Source organism: Falco cherrug, chromosome 3, assembly GCF_023634085.1.
Source record: "Falco cherrug isolate bFalChe1 chromosome 3, bFalChe1.pri, whole genome shotgun sequence".
Classification (NCBI taxonomy): domain Eukaryota; kingdom Metazoa; phylum Chordata; class Aves; order Falconiformes; family Falconidae; genus Falco; species Falco cherrug.
This window is the reverse complement of record NC_073699.1, coordinates 118,037,839-118,056,029: the sequence shown is the minus strand read 5'-3', so window position 1 is coordinate 118,056,029 and position 18,191 is coordinate 118,037,839. Positions and strand designations below refer to the sequence as shown.

The 18,191-nt window shown below is 43.2% G+C and overlaps 1 protein-coding gene across 7 annotated transcripts in view; it reads left to right on the top strand.

The window, feature by feature from the left end:
- NFYC (nuclear transcription factor Y subunit gamma) overlaps window positions 1-17,356 on the top strand; it is a 37,130-nt gene extending 19,774 nt beyond the window's left edge. For 6 of the 7 annotated variants that reach the window (XM_055705205.1, XM_055705207.1, XM_055705204.1 and 3 more), the window contains 8 exons: window positions 2,598-2,669; window positions 4,171-4,284; window positions 6,653-6,748; window positions 10,699-10,872; window positions 11,191-11,349; window positions 15,009-15,116; window positions 15,865-15,924; window positions 16,457-17,356. In XM_055705205.1, coding sequence (XP_055561180.1) covers window positions 2,598-2,669; window positions 4,171-4,284; window positions 6,653-6,748; window positions 10,699-10,872; window positions 11,191-11,349; window positions 15,009-15,116; window positions 15,865-15,924; window positions 16,457-16,576 — 903 coding nt within the window. In that variant the 3' untranslated portion in view covers window positions 16,577-17,356. The remainder of the gene's footprint in view (window positions 1-2,597; window positions 2,670-4,170; window positions 4,285-6,652; window positions 6,749-10,698; window positions 10,873-11,190; window positions 11,350-15,008; window positions 15,117-15,864; window positions 15,925-16,456) is intronic. The other variant, XM_055705209.1, reaches the window with a different exon arrangement.
- Window positions 17,357-18,191: the final 835 nt, after the last annotated feature.

Sequence of the window (18,191 nt, the reverse complement as noted above, 5' to 3'; positions counted from 1 at the left end):
GCACAGTGAATTCTTGTGTTCAAGAGCTGTAGTTTGTCTTCATCTCCACATGAAAGGGGTTTATTATGCAGCTTATCAAGTATGGGCAGCTTAATTTTTAACTGTCGTATGAATCTATTTATTGCATTGCAAGCTAGTAAGTCATTGAAAATTTAACTGAGGACAGCGAAGGGGAGTTGGAAAGGAAAAGGGATAACTGCAAAACATTCCTGTGTAGTTGTCCCCTGCGTAATCAAACCCTGGAATTTATTGTGCGTCTTATTGAAAGTGCTCCCATGGATGTAAAGCTCATCTGCATGTGCATGTACGGCATAGTGGAGGTCAGGGCAGCTGTTTGGTGGAAAGCTGCTTTGGTTGTCTGCTTTTCAGGGCACTCTCTGCCTGGTTTTGTGTTTGCCGTGTGCTGCTGGTCGCTAAAATTCGGGGGGCAGTGGGGGGCAACCCAAAGGAGTTGCTTTAGAAGAACAAACCAGAGCTCCCTGCTCTCTGCCTGATGTAACAGACGACTGTAGCCTAGCTTTGGAGAAATAGGAAACAGGACTAGGCTGAAACTTGCCTTTCAGCTCCACAATGAGTTAGAAGAGGCCTGTGAAAACATTGAGACCTAATTTGGAAAAAAGAAAAGATGAAGAATTGGTGTCTCAAGTTTGTTCTGCTGGGTGGTAGCCAGTAGTGGTCATGCTTCCCTTCACCGTGGTACTTGCGTATTAATTTTGATTTATGTGACGTTTGCTTGTCTGCCTTAAAGGAATAAAGAAGCTTTCATTTTTTCTAATTTCTCCCACTGTCTCTTTTCTCTAAAGATTTTAATAGCATTGTATCTATGCATGTCTACTTGCAGTTCTGCTCTTCATAGGAGTTAATGTACTTAAGACTGTTACGAGTTTCACAAATTAGAAATTTTGTCCTCATTTTTCTTTGAGGCTTGCTCAAAGCTCACGAGGCTCTTTAAAAAGCAAAGAGCTTAAAAAAAACAAAAAAAAACCAAACCAAAAAACCCCAAAATTAAAAAAAATGGAAAAAAAACCCAAAAAACAACAAAAAACAGAAAAAAAGGCTGCTTAAAAATACCTTTGGAATATTTTTCCATGCCCTAGCAACCCCTTAACTTGTTTACATGGCGGCGGTTACTGGTTGAAAATGTCACCCTGAGCATATTGTGTGTTCAAGCACAGGTCCCAGCCCTGGCTGCCCTCTTCTCTCGTTGCCCAAAATCTTTCCAAAACACAGTGTTCATCAGCAGGACGCAGCAGCCCTCGGCACTCCTTGCAAGGACCCCCCACACCCCCCAAATTAGTTCTGATTTACAGCATATTACCAGGAGCACCGCATTCACATTTCTCTCCAGAATAAGGGCACAGAATGCCTTTTCAGTACATATGCCTATAAAATAATGTATATAAATAAACTTTTTATATATACATTAAATAAAATGCCCCCTGCTGGAGCGCTGGCTGGACCACGCACAACCTCTGTATTTTGCTTCAATAGAAAACAGAATTATCAGCATTTTTCCCCTCTTTTGTTTCACTAACATGTCTCGCGGTGCTTTCTTCCCTAGAGGAATGACTTTCCTTTTATTTTCTAAAACATTCTTGTGAGAAGGAAAGTTTTGGGGTGTTGGTGGTGGTTTTTTAAGTCCTTTGTGGGCAGGGCTGCTGCATTCCTGATGCAATGTTACGTAGCCTCAGCCCTTCTCCCTGTTTCAAGCAGCTCCTGGTAGCAGCACACTGGGGGTTTGGGTTTGTTTTTTTTTTAATTTATTTTGTTTTATTCCTCTCTATACCTTGAGAGAAGGGAAAGCACAGTTTATAGTGAAGCTTGGCAGTTTCCCTAACCCCAGGAGCTCTCTGCAGAGGATCTCTCCAAGGGACACGTTGGTGCCTTCTAGTATGAGCAGATATTAGCTCGGTGGTGGCTTGGGTACGTGCAAACAGCTGAGCAGAGCAGGATGATTCAGTACAATGACAGCGCTCCCTCTCTGTCTCCTAAACCATCATTACACCATTTTGAGTCAGCACTTCTCTGTGCTGGAAAATAGTGAGAAATCCATAACACAGGAATGGGAGAGATTTTATATATTTTTTTTTTTTTAACAAGATTCTTGCAAGGTTTTTAACACCAAAATTGGTATTGGACAACAGGAAAGTACAAATAAAGCAAACAAAATTTCATCCTGTGGCCCCACATAACTCCTCTTTGCCTTCATTTTCTCTTGTATCTTTTTGTAATTCAAACGGTTTCTGGGTCCCGAGACACCTAATTGAATTAGTTGCTTCAAATATAAATAGATGCAGAAATGTATAACATTAGAAACATTCTGTTCTGCAGAATGACTTCTAGCTTTGAGGTGAAATAGTAGATACAAGTGTCTGACAGAAGATTTAAGTAGAATTATATCAGCATAAAGTATGGAAAAGCAGATGAAAGTTCTCAGGCCTGGAGAGAGGCTGCCATACCTCAAAGAAAATAAGTCATTTTTGTCAATCTAATTTTAGGCAGGTCTAGATGACACAGGCTCCTTTTAACATTTCTTATCTTACCTTTGTTTTCAGTTAAGTATCAGTAAAGAGTCTCAAATGTGAATTTCTCTGCAGAAAGACTTCAGAGTTCAAGAACTCCCTTTGGCTCGTATTAAGAAGATAATGAAACTAGATGAAGATGTGAAGGTACGCTCACGGGATTTTTTTTAAGTATTTATGATCCTTTTGGTGGGTATTGTAGCTATAATTCCTTGCAATTCATTACTACTTGTTACCATTATTTATTATTGTTTCTAAAGCATATTTTAATGGTCACCTTGAAAGCAATATTAACTGGCCTTGTATAATTAAACTGAGCTGGGAAAGCAACATCACTTGGGACCTTTGAAGACTTGTGCAGTTTTGCTTTCTCCTGGTAAATACCAGCCTACTGTATAATTCTGGGGATTTCCTGGTTTTTCCAGGTCTTAACTGTCTTTTCTCATGTTTCCTCCTGTTTCTCTCGACTTTTCCTTTCACAAAACTGTAGGGTGATACCACTTCAATGTGTGCTGCACTGTTTCAAGTTTTTTTGGAAAAAAACCCCAGTAATTTAGGTGGATAACATGGCTTTGATACCAGTATTTGAGCTAAACATGTGACTGATGATGGTAACACGTGAACTGACTAATTAAAACTTACTGACATGAAAGGAAGGAAAGGGAATCACCAGCAGGGTTTGACTCTTGTTTTTTTTAAGCTGGAAAACTGTCAAGACACTTAACTCCTAAGAGCAAAGGGAATGGTTTGCACTTTCTTCTTGTTTTTCTCAATGTGCCACCATCCTTCAGTTACGGCAACCTTTACCATTTAAATGAGATGCCGAACAAGGTGTGTGTTGCCTTCCAACACAAGGGAGCTATTCATTCAGCCTGGGGAGGGGACCAACCCAGGCTTCTGAGGTCCCAGTTCAGTGTCTGTGCCAAATTTTTGATGATGATGGGAAAGATGAGATTTTTTTTTAGGGCAGGGAGGGAGGAAGTCTCTGGCCTGCCTGCAACATCATTTAGTAAGAAAGCTGTACTATTGAGTAAGCGTTACTGTTAAGCTAGCTAATAATAAAACTGCTTAATTTGAGTAAAACTTGAGTTAGATGCTTTTTAAGGAGAAAAAATTTGGTGAGGCAGAGTCTTTACTCAGACTTCCAAACCTCCTTTGTAATTTCAGTGTTCATTTCAAATTATATTGATGCTATAACTATAAAGTAAGGGCCAGGCTTTAAAATGAGCCATCAGTCTGTCCTCTTCAGTTTCCAAATGATTTATACACATGCCAAGCACTGCCAGCAGAAGCTGCTGGTTGACACCCTCTTGGTGACCGTGCCCTGATGCCATTTAGTGGCCTGCCATCGTCCAGCACGATATGAAATTGCATCTGACTAATCATGGCTTTCAAGACAAATTTTAGATGTTCAATACTCCTAATGCTGCGTTTAACGTGAGGCTGATAACTCTTTGGACCATCAGACCCATAGATACTCTGATGTGGGAATTTCCCTGCTGAAACAGTGCAAGCATTCAGCTTTGACTAACGTGATAAAGTTACTCTTGACTACCACTCTGCGGTATTAGGATACTAATGGTAAACTTTAAAAAAAAAATAAATAAATATATATATATATATATATAAAATTTCAATGTAATTGCAGATGATTAGTGCAGAAGCTCCTGTGTTGTTCGCCAAGGCAGCTCAGATATTCATAACAGAATTGACTTTGCGAGCATGGATACACACAGAAGATAACAAGCGCAGGACTCTGCAGGTAACGGAGCTGCTCCTACCTACCCTTCAGCTGCTTCGCAAACTGTTTCCAACTCCTTGTTTCCATAATATGAGGCATGTTTTGTAGACAGTAACTTAGTACCTGTGTTTATCACTACAAACCCCTGTACAAAGCACAGCAGGCAGTGTAACTGTGCAACTGAAATGCTTTTTTGTCTTAATTTGTTTTTAAAAGAAGAACCAAACAACAACAAAGCCCAAAAAATCAAAGCTGCAGCTTTCAACTAATTGTAACCTGCTGCAACGGCTCAGGATAGCTGTAGCTGTTGGGCTTCTGGCTGATTTGTTTTTCAGTAGTAGTTCTAATGTAAGCTTGTAGATGTTAGTTTGTGTCAATTTATGTGTAGAGATGAAAACAAAAATACCCTCCTCCAGAACAGATTACTGTTTCTTCTGTTCAGGAATAGTAATTTTTTAGTGGTTCAAGAGGAAACTGTAACTCTTTAGGGTCTTTTATGGGAGGGAATAAGACAAAAGGCATTCACTTTTAGTCTTTTTATGTTGACCAGAACTACCTGAGACTATAATAACCACCAGTTCAGGCCCTCGGATCAGAGGTGAGAGATTGTGATATTTAAGACCGTGTCAGCTCTCCTGTTCTGTGGTGCAGAGATTGCTGTAGCAGCAAGGAGACATGTCTGACCTCAATCCAAAGCTGCCCTATTGAGTGGGCATCCAGCCACTCGGTCCCCACTAAATTGCACGAATGCTATTCCCTTAACCCCGGGTTCAGTGCAGTTACTGAGAGAAGGGTGTATCTGATGCACATTCAATGAACAAGATGCTTCTGCAGTACAAGTGACAGCTCAGGCACGTCCTGTTAACAGTTTTCAAGCTTGGATGGATCCGTTTATTTCAGGATCACACTTAAATCCTGGTCCTAATGTGTAAGACCTTGATGTCGCTCGGGTTTTCTTTCTGACTGCCTTGCCTTCCACCACAGCTGCCATCCTGGAACAGCTGCTCTCCGCATGGGCAGTGCAGCTGGAGAAATGCAGTCTGTGCGTAGTGAGTATTGGGGATGAAAATTTCGACTGGAGCGGTCTGACTTAGGGAAGTTTATTCCTGAGGAAATTGGATTGAACCCAATCTTCAGCATGAAGAATGAAATATGAGATACATCTGCTCAGTAAAAGTTTTCTTCCTGCTGAAGATACTTTTATAATATAGGCTGCCTGCAGAACAAAAGAAATGTCTCTCATGCTTTTTTTTGATTGTTGTTTGGCCATTAAATGCCAGGACAGCACAAGGTTTAGAAATGTCAACTAGCCTGAAATGAGAGATTTGATAGTCTTTTAAATTTTACCTACTCATTAGGCAGTGTAGGCATCTTTGTCTGAAATCTTGTTCATATATATATATATGCTTTACAAATTTATTTTCAGCTAATGAGAATGAGACATTTAATAGCTTCTTGATGAGCCCTGCTTTTTAAGATGGCTTGCAAGAATTTAAAAATGACAGAGTACTTCCCCCCCCCCTTTTTTTTTATTAAGAAATTCAGCTTTTTTATCTTGGGGGTTGATTCGCATCTTAAGCAAATACATTTAAGTGATGACTTATTGCTGGGTAACTGTTTGTTCAGGTCTTTAATGCTTTGACCTAATGCTATCCTTTAGATTTCTTTTTCAGGCAAGGTATAAAAGTAAAGTTACAAGCTGTAACTTACCTTGCCAGTTTTCCATTGAAGCTCGTTGGCTCTTGCACATCCTTTTTCTGATACATGTTTGGCCAGTTTGCTGAGTATATGTTTTAATCTTCATGCTTTCTTTTAACCATTTTGCCCTTCCACATGCTGAAGCTTGTTCTCTCAACACCTCTTGGGATTCCCCTGCCCTGCATAAGATCCTGTGATACTTTTTTTTCTTTTTATTTTTTTTTAATCCCATCCCCAACTCAATGGATTCTGCATATGTGTTGCTACTAATACATGGAGCACTCATCGTGGTCTTTCTGCCAAGTTTCTTTTCAGATATCTTTGGGATTTTTAAATTATTTTGGGATGAATTCCCCATTTTAACGTGCTAAAAGGCTTATGGCGGTTGTCGTGAGCCCTCTGTAGTGAATTTACAGCAGCGCTGTTGTGGAGAGCCTGATTAGGCCTGGTGGGTGAGTCGATGAGTGTAAAAGCCTGAGTTTGATAAGCACCTTCTTACTGCACATCTCAAAGGCCGCGCGCAGCACAGGACAGTGTTGGGACTGAAACAGAAGGGTTTGCCACCACCTGGCTTGACCGCTTGGGATCTGGAGAAGACACCCTCCCTGGACTCGATTAAAAAGCTCTAACTTGATTTATCCAGTGACAAAACAGACTTCTGAAGAATGGTTTTCTCTCTTTGTTGTTATAGAGGAATGACATTGCCATGGCAATTACAAAGTTTGATCAATTTGATTTTCTTATCGATATTGTTCCAAGAGATGAACTGAAACCTCCAAAGCGGCAGGTGAGACACAAAAATGATTGCCTTGTTGTCTGTCCTTTCCTGGGTGTGATTTCAGTCTCTTAATTAAAAGGGAGTTGATAAAGGAATACTGAATCAGATTTAAACATGAGGTTTGTGCCTCTCTCCTTGACATATTTGTTTACGGTAGTTTTCAGGTTCATCATTCTTAATCATTTTATGGAAATAGAGCTTGAGTGGAAGTTTACAGAAGGCTGACTTGGGGTTTTACTTAAGTGACAAAAACTACTAACTAGTTCTGATGCCAGATGTTGCCAGTGTTAAAAAAATGTGGGAGTGTGCTGAGTCCTCATCCTTTGGCTTGTAAAGGGAGAAACAGGCTTCTTCGCCTAAAGTACCACCTCCTGCATCCTTTGGGGCAGTCGTTGCTACTGTAAACATCCTTGACTGGAAGCTGTAAGGTGCTAGAAGGAGCTTTCAGTCGGATGTTTACAGCAGGAGGCTGCTGCGGTCATCTGAGTGTAAGATCTCTGAAACTTCGGGGCCCTTGTGTTTTACAAAGCCCTTGTTTCCCTCCAGGTTTGAGGCGATGCTGAAAATGCAGTGAGGTGGGGTTGAAGCTCAATCTTGCCACTTCAAATGTACAAAGAAACAGCTCCTGGTAGATGTAATTCATCTCCTCCTGAAAGCTTGGTGTTCTGCTCCTGAAAGTTCACCAGTTCAGTTATTACACGTCTCTCTTCGTTACAAGTTGTCTGATTAGATGGTTGGGCTAGCATCAGTACACCTCTCCTAGGGAACGGCTCCGTCTGGACAGTGCTGCACCTTGTTCAGCAACTCCTGGAATCGCTGCCCAGCACTCAACTGGAGCAATTTCTTCTGAACAGTAAATGCAAAAATTCAAAAAAATGTTCTAATAATTCCTTCAACTGGCTTTCTGATCCTGTTGAAGGTTTGCAATGTAGTTAGCCTTTGAAAAAAACCCAAGGTTAAAATAGCTTCTCTAGCGAGTGCTACTGGAGAGGCTGGCGTGCTGTAAAACATCTTTCTGGCAAATGCTTTACTTGGAATTTTTTCTTTGATGTGTTTTTTTGTATTCCAATATAAATTCTGGATAACATGCAAAAAGATACCTGCTCTGAGTGTAGAGACCAGCGTTTCCACTGGGGACTTGGATTTTGGGAGTTGCTGGTTTACTTCTTGTCATGAAGTCCTTGTGCTACTGAAGTGATGGCCAAAGGGAGGAAACTTCACCCTTCATGATGATGTCCTGAGTTGAGTTTAACCTCATGTTCTGATTTCCAGAAGCAGCGTGACTCTGGTAAATGAGGAGAATACCTTTCTGTGCCACAATATGTGCAGGAGAGTCCATTCCGCTGCCGCAGTCAGCTGCGGTTATAATTAGTAGCATCCCAAGGCTTCATTACATGTGTGCTGGCAACTCTTGTCTTCTGTACATGTAGTGAGCGTCACACGTAGGAGCATGGCACAGCTCCTTCACCGAGTTCCCCGCTTTATCCCTGCAGCAGTGCGGCAGAGGCAATTTATCCAAAGATCGTTAGTTGGGTATTAAAGAAAAAGACAAAGTCGCAGCCTGCACAGCCGCTCTCGGTGCTTTGCTTAACTGGGGGAAAGAAAACCCACGTTCAGTTTATTCAGCTGAGTAAGCTGGCTGCAGCCTGGAGTAACACAGGTTAATTCTGGCATTGCAAACTCAGTTCTTTCTCCTTTAGGTGCCTCATTCAGTTATTCTGCTCTGTAGTCCTATTTTTAGTAGTACTCCATGTTTGGGAGGGAGAACATTGCCCATATCTTTTCCTTGCCGGAGACTTTTGTTTCGCATCAGAATGTTCTGATTACAGAACATTCAAGTTCTATAATCAAACGAACACCCAAAGTGTTTTAGTAGCGTGTTAGAAGCGTATAGGTTGCCAGATTAACGTGTCGTGATGATAGATCGCGCCAGAGCTGTGTCTTTTGCATTGCACAGCATCAGCAGTGGAACCCTGTTGGGGTTTGGTTTGAAACAGGCTTTAGAGATCTGTCTCACGCTGGTACATCCGCTGCCTGTGAAAACTGCTGAATCACTAGAAATAACTTCTCAGGGCAAGAGAAGTTTAATGGAGAAAGAGCTGCGCGGTACAAATGCAGGTTAGGACTCTGCAGTGGAAAATACAACGGTGTTGAAAAGTGGCTGCCTACGGGCTGACAGCCGGCGCTTTTTGGCCTGGGTTACAATCTGTGTTTTATCTCTACCACAGAAAAGACTGTTTGACAAGTTAGCGTTCATTCCGTGGAAGAGCTGGGAACGAAACTATGACTGTTATGTTGCTCTGGTAACTAATGCCATGGCTTGAAAATAAAAGATGGCAAGTGATGTGGTATAACATCGTTCAAGCAGATTTGGATTTAAAACCATTTTTGCCTGTAGCGAATGCAACTTAACCTGGAACAGATACTTACAGAAGTACTCAGTTGCCTTAATTGTTTCAGGATTCAGCTAGGATTTGAGGCTTAGAATGCTCTAGAAATAATGTATCTGAAGATGGGGCTTTATAGCAACAGCCACAGCTCTTCTATGCATGCAGTTTTGTGGTTGACAGGAGCCATGCCCTGTTGAATATATATTTTAAATTTGTTATTAATCCTGCCCCCAAAGGATTTGATGAAGTGAGTGGGAATAATCAGTGAACTACCATATGTAGGCAGTGTTTGATTGCAGTGGTTTGCAGTACCGTGGGATAGTGCTAATGTTTGCTCTGAGAGCCAGGCTTAGAAGTTGCTTCTTGATTACAGCCAACTGTGAACAGCTTAATCTTTGGGGGGGCAATTTTCTGGTAGGCTATTGAGGAACCTCCCAATAGTAAGCCTCTTCCTTAGCTGCTGTCCATCCGAGAGACTAGCATCTAAGCGAACGGGCTCATTTACTCAAGCCTGATGCTCATTTAGACAGCATATGTTGATCTCGTTTAATGTGAATTCTTCTTTTCCTATCCAGTTGGATATACTGAAGGTAATCTGTGAGCAAGTCACATTTAATGCAGGGGAGTCAAGCAGACAGACTCATGTAAGTGAGAATCTACCATGTTGTAGCACGTGTAAACATCCTACACTCTCAGCTGTGAACTCGAGGTGGCTGGGAGAGGATTGTTTACGCCTTCTGCCATGGAGTGAACGTCTGGTGAGCTGCGTCTTCCATAAAGTGCAAGATCCAACTGCTCCTCTAGAGAACTGGGGAATTTTGATTCTTGAGCGTTAACGGCTTGCCACTTAACATAATCTCATAAAATCTACTTCTTTGCCTAAAATATCGTTAATCATAAGGGGCTTTTCTCTCCTAAAGACTTGCTTAGATAAAAGAGAACAGCAGTGTTACAGCCTGTGCTTCTGACAGTGAGCTAGAGCAGAGCCTTTTGTTTCTTCACGCTGTAGAGTTATTCCTGCTACCAGCAGAGTCAGGCTGTTAAGCCATGACACAAGATGAAATTGTTACCGTTCTGGAAAAGCTGGATTTAGAGAAATAAATAAAGGCATGACAGTATGCGTCAAATCCATGACTTTTATTCCCAGGGGTTTAACATTGGAGCTAGACTGAGATTCATTTTGGGCACCTGGGCCACGGAGAGGGTTTTGTTGACAGATGAGGCTTTGTAAGTCTTCCTGGTGCATTTGCAATTCACTCCGTGTTAAGATAACCGGTGAGGATGGAATTTACTGATGAGGAGTTGCGTAGATTTCACCTACGGGAATTTTATCCATTTGCTTCTCGTAATGCAATGGGTGACTACATTATTATACATAAGGTATTAGAAATGGTTTTGATTTCTATATAGCTGAATAAATGAGGAAACTCTTTTTGATTTATCATTTCAGGTTTACTTAGTTAATACCTCATTTGTAACAGTTTAAAGATCCTTTCCCATGGAGCATGCTTATGGGGGGGATGTTGATCTGTTCCCTCCCCGTTTACCTGTCTCTTACCTGTGCTGCAGGAGGAGGTGCGTCAGGCTGTGACCCCAGCGGAGCCCGTCCAGTATTATTTCACGCTGGCTCAGCAGCCTGCTGCAGTGCAGGTTCAGGGCCAACAGCAAGGCCAACAGACCACCACGTCTACAACTACCATCCAGCCAGGACAGATCATCATCGCCCAGCCTCAGCAAGGGCAGGTGAGGGATGAGCAGCGTTGGTTTTGCAGTTCAGTGGAGCCAGTGAAACCCTCTGCTTGCCCGTATATTGTGACATCCTGTTCTCACTGCTCAGAACAGTCTATAACAACATAGAAAAGTGTTTTCTGGTCACGACCAGGTGTTCAGATGCCTTAGTAACAAGGGTTATCTAGGTCCTGGGTTCCCTTCGTGGTGGTTTAAGCATCAGCAAGTAACAGTGGGTCTGGGAAGCAGTCTGTCTATTACAGTGTCTGTGTCTTGTGGCTGTTTCCCCTGTGTTCAGTCCTTGCTTCGTCCTTATCCCCGTTTTGATTGCAGACCACCCCTGTGACGATGCAGGTTGGAGAAGGCCAGCAGGTCCAGATAGTGCAGGCTCAGCCGCAAGGACAGACCCAGCAGGCTCAGAGTGGAACTGGGCAGACCATGCAAGTCATGCAGCAGATCATCACCAATACAGGAGAAATCCAGCAAATACCGGTAAGATTTTGCCAGTAGAAATGTGCAACAGTCTTGTGAGCAAACTCTCCACTGGTGTTCTGGCATGAGACTGTATATGTATGCTTTTTTAACTGTAAGAGGAGGTTTTGGATTGAGTGGTGTGTTTCGTGCACTTAGAGAGAAAAACTAACCAGGTGTGACACAAAGGGGGAAATAAATCTAACCCATCTAGTGCAGACTGATTGCCCACCCCCAACACCTTCCCCTGAGTGAAAGACTTAGGAAGCAATAAATAAAATATTTCCTGGATAAACCTTAGTTCTTTACTTCAGCATGGTTTCAATAAAGCATAATTAACTTCTTTTGCCTTTACTTGGTTTTGCCTCTGCAATCTGAAGTCATGACCTGGCAGTCTGAGTGGGAAAGGTGCCATCTGTGAGTTATTAATAAACTTTCATGTTATAAGAAGTATTTCTGCAAAATACTTCGAGCTGGTTGGAGGAATGGTTTTGCAGAACCAGAAAATAATCTTCTTGCTTTCACGTCAGTGTAGACCTGCTGTGGCCTTAAGAATGGGATTTTGAGTACCCAGCATCAGCAGTAACATCCTGGCACGTGTCCTAGGTAAACATGTGGGGCAAAAAAATGTCACGGTTCCCCCCCCCCCCCCCCCCCCCCCCCCCGCCCCGACTCTGTGACTTAGGATCACAACAAAGTTGGGTCTTTTGGTTCCCATCTGGAAAATTTCACACCTCTTAAAGAAAAGAAAAAGAATCTGTCTGTCCAGTTCTGTGTACTTAACCAGCAACCCAAAGGTCAGACCAAGTGACCAAGACAAGTATTTCACTTTGTCTTTGATTTCAGTTATTAAGAACTGCACCCACAGCTGTGGCAAAACTGATCTTTCACACAAGTTTCACTTTTCAAGATTTGCTAAGTTTCCCCCCTGTACCTCTGGCAAATGTTCATGCTTTGACACAGCATCTTGAGAAAGGTTTGAATTGTGGGTGCTGCCAGATTTTTCCAACTCGCTTCCAAATTCTTTTCATCTCTTAAGTCTTCAGCTGCTTCCTAACTGCTTGGCTTAAGGTGTTGGTCAGAAAGGAAGTTAATTGCTTGCCAGATATGGTGGTCTACTACAAACAAACTTTTTTCTTCTGTGCATTCTCCAGTACCTTTCTTTTACTTTTTTTTTTTTTTTTTCTTCTGCCTTTCATTATGAAAGTCTCTGCAAGATACTTGTTCTTCAAAGCATTTTGGAAGGAGATCTCCACCTCCAGCCTCAGTGAATCCATTGCAACAGTACTGAATGTTGCAGCATCCTCCTTTGGCGCAGCAATAAAAGAACAGCTCAGACTTGTTTTCCAGTTGTCTCCAGTGAGTGCTGTAACTCCCTACAAGGAGGGGGCTTGGAGATTTGCTAGGAGAAAGAATTCTTTATCAAGTAGCTGTGAGGAGGCCATAACCTTCTGCAGAAAGCGACTGTTCTCCACGTAGGTTGATCCTGTTGCAAGTGGTCTCGTGTTCTAGGAATGTGAGACTGGAGACTTTTTAATTAGCGTCTGGTTTTGGCCAAGCATATGCTTCTACCTTCCTCTTGCCTGGGAGCATCTAAGAACAGGTAGTTGTGACTGGTCCTCAGAAACTTCTTGTGCTGCAGATGTGAGATGGAAACTGCCAAGTGCCAGAGTGACATCTTTAGCTTTTGGGAGCACTTGAGTCTCTCATAATTGTAAGACCACAAAACAGAGCAACTTAGGAGCAGTGCTTTAATGAAATACTCACAACTTGCACTTCTCTACCTAGCAGAGATACCGTTCTGACTGTAATTAAGTGGATTCTTAATCACAGCATGCTGAAGAGTCACAGTTTGTGCTGAAGGAAGCATCTTTCCCCTTGCTCATTTTCAGCAAGCAAAGTAAAATAGAACATGGAGCTTGCTGCGAGAGCTTTTTAGTGCTGTAACCTGGAAAGCACTTTTTGGTTTCACAGAATTGCAGTCCTTTGTCGTCTTCAGTGCTGTTGTCCGTTCTGCTCTTCTTTCTGCTGTGCTTTTCTTATTTTTCACCTTGAGTTTCTTTTTTCTCTTGGTATGGTTAGTGCTGTCTTCTGGTAGTTCCTTTTCACTCTGGTATTTGTTAGGGTTCAGCGAGGAATCTTTCATAACACAAATGTGACAGTTGGAAACACTCTCACGAAACTGGTAGTGCCTCTGGCGATTGCAGGAGTGTTGAAAAAATCTTACTAATGTGCTCTGCTGGTTTTCCACGTGCTCCTGATACTGCGTGTACTTCTCTGCTGCGATTTACCATTTGCTCTAGGACCTGTGGAAAGCCGACTTACATTTTTATAAATGGAGAAAAATTGGAAGCATATACATCAATTAAATGGTAATCACTCATTTGCCCACATTAATTCCGTGTTAAATTTAATCTGTGTCTTAGCTGGACTTCATTAGGCAGGTTCTTTGGAGCTTACTCTCATTTCTGGAAGACCGCTCTTTCTAAATCGCTTTGGCCTATTCAGTTAGTAGTGTAGTTGCAATCTAAGCAGGCAGCCCCCAGCATGGAAAACGTGATCTGTCGGCAGATCTCGGTGCAGAAACAAATTCTTTATTGAAATGTTTATGCTCATGTGGAGTTTATTTGCTCTTGAAATAATATTGGAGCTTATAGACACAGCTGGTGAAGTCAGCAGCGTTTGTGTAGATGCCAAAACCATGTTCTAGGCACTTGAACCTGTGTCAGCGAGCAGTTTTTAAAGTGTTTTCTATGTCCTTCTTTCCCCTTTTGAAAAAGAGGAAAACTCAGAAACATTTTTTGTATATAATTAACCTTAAGACGGTGAATCTAAATGGTCTAAAGTTAAATAACACATAATGAAAAAATTCAGCAGTAGTATCAATCATACTGTGACCTTTTTATTGCTTCTGGGGTGTGTATTAGCAGTATTAGCTGTTTGCATCGCAGGTTACGATGGTGACGTTGTCTTCATATCCCACACCCCCAAGCATCTAACCTTGCAAGCTCAAGGCTGTACAAAATAAATTTACATTTCAATGTTATACACAGAAGTATTGACCTTTTATTTATATAAATTTATTTATTTATATAAATATAATTATATTTAATTTTCGGCCTTTGCCAGGTGGGGGTTGACATATATTGGCAGAGAGTTGCACTGTAAGCCTCCAAATATATCCTTGGGTTTTGCCATCTCTGCCGGCTTTATTTATGTGAAAATTTCCCATATATTCTTTAATATTTTTTGGCACGCTCTAATGGCAGTGTCGTTACGTGTGGCTAGCTCGTAACAATTTTCTTTATGTGAAATGATAGATCAAAGTAGTAACTTGATGCTTGTAACCAAACGGAAAAATAAGCATTCTCAAAGCTCTCTGAAATTTAGCAATTAATACGCTTTAGCTACTAACTGACCACTCCCGTTCTGGAGAAAGGAGTAATGTTGTGCTTCCTCGGGGTTTTACTTCAAGAACCTACAGGAGTTCTGTGGACTTCATTCTTGCTTTGGCAGGGTCTGTGGTAGTTACTCATCTAAACTGTGAATCAACTGAAGCTTCCCGGTGTCATCTATTACTCCGGCTTCGGTTATGGAAATAAAGAAGGCAAGTTTGTGTGTTTCAGGTTACACAGTTACCTGTTTAATTTTCTTTCCCTGCCCCCTCCACTTGTCTCCAGGTTCAGTTGAATGCTGGCCAGCTGCAGTATATCCGCTTAGCCCAACCTGTGTCAGGCACCCAGGTAGTCCAGGGGCAGATCCAGACGCTTGCAACCAATGCACAGCAGGTATGCACTATAACAGCAGGGCCGACATGAACCGGTAAAGTGTTGTTCCCTAGCTCCTGAAACTGCAAATTCCAGTCGAATTTACCAACTCTTGGGCTAGGATTCCTGCATTTCTTTTCTTCCTGTTGCTTTCATCGGAATAATAAAGCAAGGAGCATAGCGGAAGCCTCCTTTACCTATACATGAAAGGTGCATGCATATATGTACGCGTGTGTGTGTGTGTCACTGTATAAAGCCCATGCTGCTTCTGAGCTGATTGCAGGTAAAACTTCGGTTCATCAACCTTCTCTTTACTTCTGCTCCTTCTGGCTGGGTGAGGGAGGAGCAGCCGTGCAACCTCTCAGGAAAGCTATTGCAGAGGTGAAACATCAAGACCAGCGTTGCTGCCAGCAGGTTGTCTCATGTTCTTGTTGAGACTGGTCGCTAAGGGATTCTTCTCTGCCTTCAGAGGATAGGAAGGCTGCTGCTTTTCTGTGATCCTGGAGGCCGCCTTCTCCTCGTGAAAAGTCAGAGAGGACAGGCTTGTGTTTGGTTTGGAACAACTGAACCCCATGTCCTTTGTTCTTGACTCACGGTTAGCACCAGCATGGCTGCGGGCTGGCGGCATAAGCCATGTCTTACCACGTGGTGGGATAATGAAGCTTGAAAGAGTGTAAAAGCTCTTGAAAGGCAGCAGCAGAATGTTGTTAGTGGGGTTCTGACCCTCTGCGAAGTGCTGGCAGTGACCATCCTTCTCTTATCCTTCTAGATAACGCAGACAGAAGTCCAGCAAGGGCAGCAGCAGTTCAGCCAGTTCACAGACGGGCAGGTAAGAGCTTGGGGTTCGGTGGTGCTGCGTCCCCTTGAAGTCAAGGACTGGAAGGACTGGCCTGAAGGCTTGCGTGTTCTGGAAAATTGGCTTCTCACAATAAAGCCCCCTCTTCTGCTAGCAAACCCGGGAGCAGAACAAGTGAATGCTGTGCCAATCTTAATTCAGGTGGATTCTTTGTGTTCTGCTGCCTTTGCTCCAAATTAGTCCAGTCCCCTGCACTCTGCACTCCCTGTTGAGGAATAAAGGTCTTAACATCTAGTTATTGATGGCTGTGTAAGTAGCCTGAGCTCCATCTGGGCATCAGAAACCCGTAACTTTGTTAGGATTTACTGCAAATGTCCAGAGGCAATTTGTGGTCTGGGTGGTTTTTTTGGCGGGGGGGTGGACACGGCAGATTTTACTCTGACCTGCGAGTTGCTGTTAATGCTGCCACTGAACTTCTGGGTTAATGCACAGCGTTGCGCTCAGAGGGAGCTGGTGCTGGCTGCGATGAGAACTGACAGTTGTTTCTTTCCCCTGTCTCTGCCAGCAACTTTATCAGATCCAGCAAGTGACCATGCCTGCAGGCCAGGACATCACCCAGCCCATGTTCATTCAGTCCACCAACCAAACCTCAGATGGCCAAGCCACACAAGTGACAGGAGACTGAACAGGGACGTTGTAGCGAGTCTTCCCTCTGCGTGGAAGCGAACACGTACCAGCTTGACGCTTGCCATACCAACCTGGTCTGATGAATACATCTGCTTCTGTGTATCTGTACTTGATATTAAGCCTATAGTAGGCTGCAATCTCTGGTGCACTATACACCTTCCTCTGGTGGGTATGAGAGAATATCCAACAGACACTGACAATAATGCAATATTTTTATTTTTATTTTTAGAAATCAAGATTTCGGTATATTCAGCTGCCTATTCAGACCCATAAAGCTGAAAGAGAACTAATCAAAAGGAAGTTGTAGCATCTCATTGAACAACATGTAAAATATTTTTACCTAGTACAATTATTGAAGGGTGCTGCATCTGGTTTGTTGTAAGAGCTTTATTCCTGGTATTCTGTTTGTAATTTTTCCTCTGAATAGAGCTAGATTCAGTCCTCCCATCTCAGTGGTTTGTTAGGTAGGGGTGTATGGGGGGCATGTGTGTGTTAGATTTTCCTCTCCTGCCTCCTTTTTTGGTAAGCATTGGCTGTATGCAGCTTGAGGGCAGGGAGTAGGGGAGGAGTAATTAAAGTGAAAACAAAAAAAAACATTCCTTGTATCATGACTGTATTTTCTAAGGGCAAAAGATTCTTTAATTTGGCCTGGTTTATTCCAGAAACACTAATGGAAGTCTGGACAAAACCCAGCCCTGCTGTTAACTGTTGTACTAGCTTCAGGCAATGCATGTAATATAAGCTTCATAAAGTGAAATAAATTTCCTTTTTAAGATAATGTGTGTGCTTTCTTTGAGATCCAGTGCCTGGTGTCAACCTGCCAAGCAAGGAGCGTCCTGAATCCCTGGAGAATAGTACACCTGAAGTAGTGAAACTAGCGCCAGGGTGTAAGGGTGGCCTGGAGAAGGGGGTGGACAAGGATCGGGTGACACGGGTGGTTAAGATGTCCTACAGGGATTAATTCCACAGAGCACAGCCCTTCAGCGGTGGGTACCTGTACAGTGGGTACCTGCAGCTTCCACGTGATGTCCAGCTGAATCGGCCAGGAGGAGTTTGGGGCAGGTTTGAGCAAACTCCAGAGGTCAGGTTTAATGCAACACGCCGCAGGGATCCCGGCAGTGTTAAGCCCGGTTTAGGGCTTGGCTAAAAGTGGGGTGCAAGTTTGTAACAGAACCTTTGTGCATCCAACGTCGAGCCGTCTGACATAGTTGGCGTTTTGTCCAGGAGAGGCTCCGTGCCTTTGTGCAGTGCTTGGCAGAGCTGGGAGACAGCGCCGGGGCCAGCGCTGGCACTTGCTTTGCGCTGGCAGGAACGTGGCGTTTGCCGCGGTTTTGCAACGAGGAGAGGCTTGGCCATTCCTGCACGTGGCGTGGAACCCGGTGCCCAGGTGCCGGCTGCTTCGCCCCTGGAAGTGCTTTCCCTGGCAGCATCCTGCCCGGCCATGCAGGATGCAGGCGCGAAGCTGGCCCTGGTGCGGGGAGCTGCTGCTGGGGAAGGAAAACGCTGCCTCAGCACTTGGCTGGTGCAAGCTGCTAAATGAGGGCATGGTTGTTCCAGTCGGGCAAGGGAGCTTGCTGCATTACCTGCGTCTCCTGGGCTACATAAATGTCAAT